At 36.3% G+C, this 11,458-nt stretch overlaps 1 protein-coding gene across 1 annotated transcript in view; it reads right to left on the reverse strand.

The window, feature by feature from the left end:
* Window positions 1-11,103, reverse strand: part of LOC110315374 (cytochrome P450 2C50-like) — a gene marked incomplete at its 3' end in the record, with an annotated part of 17,438 nt that extends 6,335 nt beyond the window's left edge. Inside the window, exons 1-5 of the mRNA XM_029534730.1 lie at window positions 10,921-11,103; window positions 9,635-9,797; window positions 7,112-7,261; window positions 6,688-6,848; window positions 5,420-5,596 (exon numbers count right to left, since the gene is read on the reverse strand). Of these exons, the coding sequence (XP_029390590.1) occupies window positions 5,420-5,596; window positions 6,688-6,848; window positions 7,112-7,261; window positions 9,635-9,797; window positions 10,921-11,088 (819 nt within the window). The remainder of the gene's footprint in view (window positions 1-5,419; window positions 5,597-6,687; window positions 6,849-7,111; window positions 7,262-9,634; window positions 9,798-10,920) is intronic.
* Window positions 11,104-11,458: the final 355 nt, after the last annotated feature.

Here is an 11,458-nt window from a genome sequence, read left to right on the forward strand (position 1 = left end):
ATGATCATCTTGTTATATGCTGAGAAAGCATTTGAAAAGATCTCACACCCACTCATGATAAAAGTCTTGGAAAGATCAGGAATTCAAGGCCAATACCTAAACATAATAAAAGCAATATGCAGCAAATCAGTAGCCAACATCAAAGTAAATGGAGAGAAGCTGGAAGCAATCCCANTNAAATCAGGGATTAGACAAGGCTGCCCACTTGCTCCCTACCTATTCAATATAGTACTTGAAGTCATAGCCAGAGCAATTTGACAACAAAAAGAGATCAAGGGGTCCAAATTGGCAAGGAAGAAGTCAAAAATATCACTATTTGCAGTTGATATGATAGTATACATAAGTGACCCTTAAAATTCTACCAGAGAACTCCTAAACATGGTAAACAGCTTTAGTGTAGTATGTGGATATGAAATTAATCAAACAAATCAATGACCTTTCTCTACACATAGGATAAACAAAATGAGAAAGAAATTAGGGAAACAACACCCTTCACAATAGTCACAAATAATATAAAATACCTTGGTGTGACTCTAACTAAGGATGTGAAAGATCTCTAATGATAAGAACTTCAAGTCTCTGAAGAAAGAAATCCAAGAAGATCTCAGAAGATGGAAAGATCTCCCATGCTCATGGATTGGCAGGATCAACATTGTGAAAATGGCTTTCTTGCTGAAAGCAATCTACAGATTCAATGCAATCCCCATCAAAATTCCAAGTCAATTCTTCAAGGAGATAGAAAGGGCAATTTGCAAATTCATCTGTAATAACAAAAAATCTAGGATAGCAAAAACTCTTCTCAATGATAAAAGAATCTCTGGGAGAATAAAAATGCCAGACCTCAAGTTGTACTACAGAGCAATTGTGATTAAAAACTGCATGGTACTGGTATAGCGACAGACAGGTAGACTAATGAAATAGATTTGAAGACCCAGAAATGAACCCACACACCTATGGTCATTTGAATTTTGACAAGGGAACTAAAACCATCCAGTGGAAAAAAGACAGCATTTTCAACAAATGTGCTGGCACAACTGACAGTTATCAGGTAGAAGAATGCGAAATGATCCATTTTTTATCTCCTTTTACTAAGGTCAAGTCTATGTGGATCAAGGAACTCCACATAAAACTAGAGACACTGAAACTTACCGAGAAGAAAATGGGGTTAAAGCCTCGAAGATATGGGCACATGGGAAAAATTCCTAAATAGAACAGCAATGGCTTGTGCGGTATGATCGATAATTGACAAATGGGACCTCATAAATTGGCAAAGCTTCTACAAGGCAAAAGACACTGTCAATAAGACCACTAACAGATTGGGAAAGGATCTTTATCAATCCTAAATCAGATAGGAGAATAATATCCAATATATATAAAGAACTCAAGGATATGAACTCCACAAAACAAAATAACCCCATTAAAAATGGGGCACAGAGCTAAACAAAGGATTTTCAACTGGGGAATATCGAATGACTGAGAAGCACCTCAAAAAATGTTCAACATCCTTAATCATCGGGGAAATGCATATCAAAACAACCCTGAGATTCCACCTCATACCAGTCAGAATGGCTAAGATCAAAAATTCATGTGACAGCAGATGCTTGCAAGGATTTAAAGAAAGAAAAACTCTCCTCCGTGGCTGGTGGGACTGCAAGTTTGTACAACCACTCTGGAAATCAGTCTGGCGGTTCCTCAGAAAATTGGACATAGTACTACCAGAGGATCCAGAAATACCTCTCCTAGGGAAACTGGTAATAAGGACACATGCTCTACTATGTTCATTCAGCCTTATTTATAATAGCCAGAAGCTGGAAAGAATCCAGATGTCCCTCAATAGAGGAATAGATACAGAAAATGTGGTACATTTACACAATGGAGTACTACTCAGCCATTAAAAACAATGAATTCATGAAATTTCTCAGCAAATGGATGGTTCTGGAGGGTATCATCCTGAGCGAGGTAACCCAATCACAAAAGAACTCACATGATATGCTCTCACTGATAAGTGGATATTAGCCCAGAAACTTAGAATACCCAATATACAATTTGTAAAACTCATGAAACTCAAGAAGAACAAAGATCAAAATGTGGACACTTCTCCCCTTTTTAGAATTGGGAGCTAATTACCCATGGAAGGAGTTACAGAGATGAAATTTGGAGCTGAGACATAAGGATTGACCATCCAGAAACTTCCCCACCCAGGCATCTATCCCATAATCAGCCACCAAATGCAGACAGTATTGTATATGCCAGCAAGATTTTGCAGAAAGGACCCTGATATAGCTGTCTCTTGTGAGGCTATGCCAGTGCTTGGCAAACACAGAAGTGGATGCTCACAACCAGCTATCAGATGGAACAGAGGGCCCCTAATAGAGGAGCTAGAGAAAGTACCCAAGGAGCTGAAGGGGTCTGCAACCCTATAGGTGGAACAACAATATGAACTAACCAGTACCCCCAGAGCTCCTGTCTCTAGCTGCATATGTAGCAGAAGATAGCCTAGTCAGCCATCGTTGGGAAGAGAGGCCCCTTGGTCTTGCAAACTTTATATGCCCCAGTACAGGGGGACACCAGGGACAAGAAGTGGGACTGGGTGTGTAGGGGAGCGGGGCGGGTAGAGTATAGAGGACCTTGGGGATAGCATTTGAAATGTAAATGCAGTAAATACTTAGTAAAAATTGAAACAAAACAAAAAAAATAGAATTCTAATTGCATCTGCATCAAATAAGTGACCTTTAATAAACATGAAGCAGATTAATGAACATCTTTTACAATAAAAGTATGAAGTTCATCAAAAATAATATTCAATTGTACATAGAGCATCTAGAAAGAATAAATTGATTGGAAATAATGACTTGTAGAACAATGGAAATTATCTAAACATAAAAACCTATACCGAACATTCCATTGAGTAAATATTCCTTTTTTTTTTTTTTTTTTTTTTTGGCTTTTGAGACAAGGTTTCTCTGTATAGCCCTGGCTGTCCTGGAACTCACTTTGTAGACCAGGCTGGCCTCGAGCTCAGAAATCTGCCTGCCTCTCACTCTGGTGTGCTGGGATTAAAGTCTTGTGCCACCATGCCCTGTGTAAATATTCTTCAGTAAAGAGAAATGTTAGCTTGTCCTAATCTCAATAAAACTAACTGCATCAATATCATACAAAGCATATCTAAAAAATCCCATGTAAATCAAAATAGGGGTTATTATTGGCTATTAGTCTTCTATCAGATGATAGAAAAAAAACCCTAATACTAGTAAATTGCATCAGCATAATTTCAAGGTTAAAAATTAAACTTAGTTATGATTCTCTACAATAGAAATTAGTGAACTAAAATGAAATCAAATATATAATAACATTTATAGTAGTGGAAAAAAGACTTAAGGTTTCCTAATCAAAGACATGAAACATGTACAAACTTTAAACCATTTCTGATACTAAGAAACAAAAACTATAATGGTAGGGGGAAAATTGCTCATGAACATGAATTTGAAATTGGATTTGTTTTCAAATAATGGAAACATTCCTCAAAGTAATCTAATTAATCACTCCCAACTAAAATAAAGTTAAAACAGAAATATAATCCACAGATTCAAATGAAACTGTGGAGAATATTCCCCAAATGTGGAAACTTACGACAGACTACAAAAATGAAAGTGTTGCAGTGTTGGCCCACAGATCAGGATAAAGACACAAAGCACTTAGATTTCTAGATATGTACAGACTGATGTTTAGACAAAACTGCCTTACACAAGAAATATAACTTAAAAAAATAAAGGATCTTTTATCTATTAAATTTTATATTATCTTTTGAAAATTATAGCAGTTCTTTACAAAGATAAATATGAAATTATCATTTGAATTATAAACTGCAGTTATTGGATATATGCACACATAAAATGAAAACATGATGTCAAAAAATCATGTCCACAGATATTCCCAGATAAATTACTTAGGTAAGTTAGACATAGAAATAACACAAAGATACATGAATGATGAATATCTGCATTGTGGTTCTTATCCTACGTAAAAGACTTAGGAAATATGGAAGCAAACTACACTTACAGGAACATCTAATATTTTATGCAAGTGCAAGAGGACAGAAAGTAAAGTCTCATACACGAAGAGCTGGTTTAGATGTCAGTTTACTCAGTCTCAGAGACAGGGGAAACTCTATAAAGACAGGAATCACGTTAACAGTTACTAATAATGTGGTGGAGGTTGAGGAGTAGTTGTTAATTACTGTGCTATGTTTTGGAGAATGAGACAGCATCTTGAAACTAGATACTTGGTAGATGCACTATTTCTAAATGAATTAAATAGTACTACAAAAATAGAGTAGTAATGAAAAAGTAATGCTATATTTTTGTTTGAATACCTTTATATTTCTTATAGGGTTTCAGCACTATTTGGAATAAGATGTTCTTAAATGAAAAACAAAACAAAACAAAATAATACTACAGTGCATTCAAAATACACTTATTAGCATCACATGATAGTTTTATGGCTGTTTTAAAAATAGAACAACTCTTTAAAATGATTGAGAGATTAAGTGCAATTTTTGTATGAGTACCCACTGGCTGCTTTGTAGAAAGTGCTAACATATCTTAAAATTCAAATGGAAATCTAAAGCGTCCAGAATGGTCAAGCAGTCTGGCAAAATGAGTATTGACGTTGAGGAGCTCACATTTTAAATACTGGTAAAACGTTTCAGGAAAGAATGCATGTGAACTGGACTGCTAGCAAAGGATATAAAGAGAGATAAATGGAGCAGAANTGATTCTCTCCAATAATCATGGATATTTCTCACTGATTGCTTTTTTCAGTGAGAATACCTCAGAAACTGTAGGGAAACTGGGTTTTTCCTAAATTACACAATACCAACAATTAATCCTGACATGCACAAATAATTCCCATCTCAATCCCCAATGAGTCAAATTAATTGGAGATTATATTCAAAGTTTTACTCTTTCATCTACCCACTCTTACCAAGGCACACCTTTCCCTATATTATTCAGTCCTTTCAAGATCCCCTGTACATCAGTATAAGTAAGTCACTATCAAGTTTAACCTGTAGGATACGTTAGTGATCCATCAGTGTGGTATGACGATATCTGTGTTCATGGAAAGATAGGACAGTTCATGATGTATGAGTAAGTTGGAATTTGTTTCATGCCTTTTCTGTGGCCTTTCTACTTACAAGATGGTTTTAAATTCGCTCTTTTGTTTATAATTTAAGAACCACTGTCAATTAACAGATTAATTCTATTTCTTCCATTCATACTCAAACAAAATAATAATTACTAAATTGTTTTTCATATGGTATTGTTATGATTTTAGACATCATTTGAAACTAGTGAGTATTCTGTGTACTGTAAAGAAATTGATCAATTTAGTAATTGTATAAATGTATATAAACTTTTACCTTGTCTCCATTAATTAGGAAATAATCAATAAAGTCCCGAGGAATTGTAACATCCAATGATTCTTCATGTTCTTTTATTTTCTCCAAAAGGAAATTTTTAATACAAGCAAAATTTTTAAAAAATTGGTTATGACTTCCTGGACAATAATCAATCAGAGCTGGAAATGTATTGCAAACCTATCAGGAAATTTAAGAATTTACTAAATGAATACATTGTAATGAAGTAACTAAGGCATATTTATATCATACCACATGATTGATTTGCATTGATAGATCAAAACGTGTACTTTAATTCATCTTAACTAGGTAGTTTTTTTCAAACATGCTAATTCTCTATTTGAATAGAGAAATACGAGGGAGTAATTACTGCCCAAATGACCAAAGGTCATAGGAAAATTTCACACTCACATATCTTTTTTGTGCAAAATGTGTTCATGTCTGATATTTGATAGCTCCAAGAACTCTAATCTTGTGTTTGAAATACCACATATGTAAATGACTTACACTCATACTCTACAGAAGAACTTAAGTTGTTTGGGTTACTTGATTTACAGAAGAAATTTAATACCTGAAGGTCTTATTCTTACCAAGCATCTTTTTACACAAAAGAGTTTATGCCTTAAAACAAATTATATGCCAAAACCCGTGTGGGGTTTTCCGTAGCCATTTTTATGCCGTTTGCATGAAAGGGTAGTTCAGCATAAGACAGGTCTGGGAGGATGTTTATGATCCACATAGAATGAAATCATGCACCTTGTAACTTCTTCCTCTTACCCTGTAAACTAGAGTTTTTACTTATGTGCCAAGCCACTGAAGTAACTTCTTCTTGGCAGCTTTCATTGCCACACATATTCTTTCTCCTTTAAGAGAATAGTCTTTCTGTACTAAGATATTCCTTTCTGGTAATATGATGAAGCTGTGTGTAATTGATGAAAAGAGGCCAATAAATTTACATAGTAGAAGAATGTCCTAAGAGTGACTTGCCTACTTTCTAGAAGTGAATACAGTACTTAAAAGATTTCTGTGAAAGTTTATAGGGAAATCAATGGATAGGAAGCTAGCAGGCCAAATCTATCCTGGCATTGGCCCTTCTTGTTTTCCATTTGTATAGCAAGAGGTTTAGAACTTGCTTCCAAATATTCTTTCCATAATAAGTTAGTCAGAACTGTGATGTCTGGTCACCTCAGTACTTGACTCCTGTTCAATCTGACCCACGGGTAAGAAAAAAGCAAAAGTGTGTTCTCAGAATCAAGGAAACATGACTTCACCTGCAACCAAGGGGTGTTCACAATCTTGGTTAATTCATTCAGTTTTTCCATCAAGTTGAGAAAATCCCGATCTTTATAATCANAACGATCCTGGAAAATAATTGAGCAGATGACATTGCAGGGAGCACAGCCCAGGATGAAGGTGGGATCACAGGGTGAGCCTGAAAATTTGAAAACAATTGCAAAATATTATTAATATACACATAGAAGACACCTTGCCCTTGGTGTCATGTTAAGACACTTTATAAATTCTATGCTACATTTATGCTAAGGGCAATGCATGACTTGGCAATGCACTGGAACATTAACATGAGACCTGTACACCTCATTAGAAAAAAATACTTTAAATAGGATAGGAATAAAATCACTCATACAGCCATACCTATATCAAGAAGTAAATGCCAGATTCTAAACCTGCACTTACCATTGGTTTTCCTAAGTTCCTCCACAAGGCAGCGTGCTTCCTCTTGAACACGGTCCTCAATGCTCCTTTTTCCCATGCCCAAATTCCGCAGAGTCATGAGTGAGAAACGCCTCGTGTCTTTCCATACATTTCCTCTACTAAATGCAATTCCTAAAGAAATAAGAAAACACAGCAGACAGTGTCTTTTTCCTTACAGAAGCTTTGCAATTTTATGAGGTCCCATTAGTCAATTCTCGATCTTACCATACAAGCCATTGCAGTTCTATTCAGGAAATTTTTTCCCCTGTGCCCATATCTTTGAACCCTTTCCTCACTCTCTCCTCTATAAGTTTCAGTGTCTCTGGTTTTATTTGGAGCTCCTTGATTCGCTTAGACTTGACCTTAGTACAATGAGATAAGAATGGATCAATTCGCATTCTTCTACGTGATAACTGTCAGTTCTGCCAGCCCCATTTGTTGAAAATGCTGTATTTTTTCCAATGGATGGCTTTAGCTCCCTTGTCAAAGATTGAGTGGCCATAAGTGTGTGGGTATTATACTAGTACCATGCAGTTTTTATCACAATTGTTCTGTAGTACAGCTTAAGGTCAGGCATGGTGATTCCCCCAAAGATTCTTTTATCATTGAGAAGAGTTTTTGCTATCCTAGATTTTTTGTTATCCTAGATATATTTGCAAATTTCCCTTTCTAACTTTTTGAAGAATTGAGTTGGAGTTTTGATAGGGATTGCATTGAATCTGTAGATTGCTTTCGGCATGATAGCCATTTTCACAATGTTGATCCTACCAATCCATGAGCATGGGAGATCTTTCCATCTTCTGAGCTCTTTGATTTCTTTCTCCAGAGACTTGAAGTTCTTATCATAGAGATCTTTCACTTTCTTAGTGAGATTCACACGAAGTTATTTTATATTATTTGTGATTATTGTGAATGGTGTTGTTTCCCTAATTTCTTTCTCATCCTATTTATCCTTTGTGTAGAGGAAGGCCATTGATTTGTTTGAGTTAATTTCATATTCACATACTGCACTGAAGCTGTTAATCAGGTTTAGGAGTTCTCTGGTGGAATTTTTATGGTCACATATGCATACTTTCATATCATCTGCAAGTAAAGATATTTTGTTTTCTTCCTTTCCAATTTGGTTCCCTTTGACCCAATCTGGTGGTCTAATTGCTCTGGCTAGGACTTCAAGTACTATATTGAATAGGTAGGGAGAAAGTGGGCAGCCTTGTCTAGTCCCAGATTTAAGTGGGATTGCTGCCAGCTTCTCTCCATTTACTTTGATGTTGGCTACTGGTTTTCTGTAGATTGCTTTTTATTATGTTTATGTATGGGCCTTGAATTCCTGACCTTTCCAAGACTTTTATTGTGAATGGGTGTTGGGTTTTGTCAAATGCTTTCTCAGCATCTAACGTGATGATCATGTAGTTTTGTCTTTGAGTTTGTTTATGTAGTGGATTACATTGATGGATTTCTGTATATTAAACCATCCCTGCATCCCTGGAATGAAGCCTACTTGGTCATGATGGATGTTTGTTTTAATGTATTCTTGGATTTGGTTTGCAATGAGGAACACTCCTCCATTTGTGGTGGGATTGCAAGCTTGTACAACCACTCTGGAAATCAGTCTGGTTTTTCCTCAGAAAATTGGACATAGTACTACCAGAGGATCCAGAAATACCTGTCCTGGGTATATATCCAGAAGATGTTAATAAGAACACATGCTACACTATGTTAATACCAGCCTTATTTATAATAGCCAGAAGCTGGAAAGAACCCAGATGTCCCTCAGCAGAGGAATGGATAGAGAAAAAGTGGTACATTTATACAATGGAATACTACTGAGCTTTTAAAAAAAAGAGTTTATGAAATTCCTCGGCAGATGGATGTATCTGGAGGGTATCATCCTGAGTGAGGTAACCCAATCACAAAAGAACTCACATGACAAGCACTCACTGATAAGTGGATATTATCCCAGAAACTTAGAATACCCAAGATACAACTTGTAAAAAACATGATGTGCACAGTCAGCTATCAGATGGAACACAGTGCCCCCAATAGAGGAGCTAGAGAATGTACCCAAGGAGGGGTCTGCAACCCTATAGGTGGAACAACAATATGAACTAACCAGTACCCCCAGAGCTCCTGTCTCTTGCTGCATATATAGCAGACGATGGCCTAGTCAGCCATCATTGGGAAGAGAGGCCCCTTGATTTTGCAAACTTTATATGCCCCAGTACAGGGGAACACGAGGGCCAAGAAGGGGGAATGTGTGGGTAGTAGAGCAGGGGGAGGGTATAGTGGACTTTGGGGATAGCATTTGAAATGTAAATGAAGTAAATACCTAATAAAAATTGAAAAATAAAAGAGAAGAAAACACAGTAGAGAGCACATCCTGGAAACAGAAGAAGAAGATGCTTGGTGGCAGCCATAGAATCCCAAACTGTGCCTCAGNAGCAGAGATGGCCTCTGCTTTCCATCCTTTAGCTCACTATGCATACTATGCAGTACATGTATACTTACCCATTCCATTNGTAGCTTTATCAAAAACTGGGAGCCTTCCTCTTCCAGCAAACTCNTCCCCATGGTCAACCAGAGCTTCCTTCACTGCTTCATAGCCATGCAATACCACAGTGGGCTTCCTGCCCAAATATAGAGTATACACAGGGCCATAAACTTTTGATAACTAGAAATAGAATGAAAATGGAAAGATTAGGAAATGCCACTATATTCTCAATGGTTTAAAACACTTTTAGACTGGTAATAGAACTGTGTTATAATATTTTTTATCTAGAACTCCTCAATTTTAATTGGATGTACCTTGAATTTTGAGTATTTATCATATGTAGATGATATATAGTGTGACAAGAAACCACACAGACAGCTGACATACTGATGACTGTAAAACATCACACTATGATATTAGGCATCTCTCTTCATCTCATTTCACAAAGAAACTGATGAAGATAATTCTACTTTCATTTCTAGGTCCCTATTGCAAAGAAGTAAAGAATTGAACAGAACTCTTCTTATTCTCTATTGGTTGCTCATGCTCACTTCACACAGAAACAGCCACCAGTAGTCATATGACTGCAGTAGGATCAGATGTGAAACTTCTCCTATGGAAACAGCAGAACCCATGACAATGAAACCTAAATTCTTCAATCAACAGTAATGAAGGTGTCTAGTTCTTTATAATTGTTACAAACCTACAGAAGCAGGCATCATAGCAAGTGCACCACAGAATGCAGCTTGTGTGGAGAAAACATTTTATTACTAGGAAGTGTTCTGGGCCCAAGGGACAGGTCTTGTAAGTAATAAAATTCGATTGGCATGCTATGCTATATACTATGACACACTGTTTGTCGCTTTCATTTCCTGTGTGACCCCATGTCCAGAGATTTTCCCTCATATCAAGCAAGCATCATTTAGGTCTTTAGAATTAAGTACCACATGATAATCCAGGAACAAGGGTGTCTAAACTTCTGACTCATAGAATGAAATATTAAACAGTCACCACCTTCAGCCAAAGCAACATAAAATGTTTAGAAAATAAGGGTTTGAATAAGCATAACTGTAAAACTCTGTGATTATATTATAAAATGCAATGACATAACTGTTCTTCAACCTGAAAACTTGCTCATTAGTAATTTCCCAACCAGGACTAGTGATGAAAGAATAGACACATTACATTTTCCTACTTAATGAACATTTCAAAATAATATTGTTCCAGTGACAGAATTTTATTGAAAGCGTCATGACTTATATATCCCCGTGCAAAATACTGGAGGAGCATAAGGCATACTTACATTGGTGAAGGATTGGCAGATGTCCTTCACATCTATCTGAAGGATGTTTCCAATAATTGGGAGAGGAGTGGGGCCAGGAGGAAGCTTCCCTCTTTCAGAGCTCTGTCTCCAGAGTGAGAGGAGCAAAAGACAGGAGAGACTGAGCACCAGGACCAGGATTGGGTCCATGAGGATTCTTCTTACTGACACAGCTCTGATTGGGGGCAGGTATTTTATAGTGAAGCTGCAGATCAATCCATTGAACTTTGGAATATTCTTGACTAATCATACTTTGTTTATTCTCTCTTTCAATTAGACTTTGCTACAATACTAAGACAAATAAGAACTTTTTTTTTTTTTTACCTTGTTCTTTATGTGGTGCCTATAAGAGTTTTTACCTAAATTTCTTGAGTTGTTTATGACCAATATTGCTGATAAATATGAACAATCAAAGAAATCTTTACAATATTAATATTTCTTGAAAATACTTTAATTTTTAAAAATTATTTTATGAGACTTATAGTACCATTGTGTCTGTTTTTCTTTTTTTTCTTTGTTT

Source organism: Mus pahari, unplaced genomic scaffold, assembly GCF_900095145.1.
Source record: "Mus pahari unplaced genomic scaffold, PAHARI_EIJ_v1.1 scaffold_11449_1, whole genome shotgun sequence".
NCBI classification, from domain to species: Eukaryota; Metazoa; Chordata; class Mammalia; order Rodentia; family Muridae; genus Mus; species Mus pahari.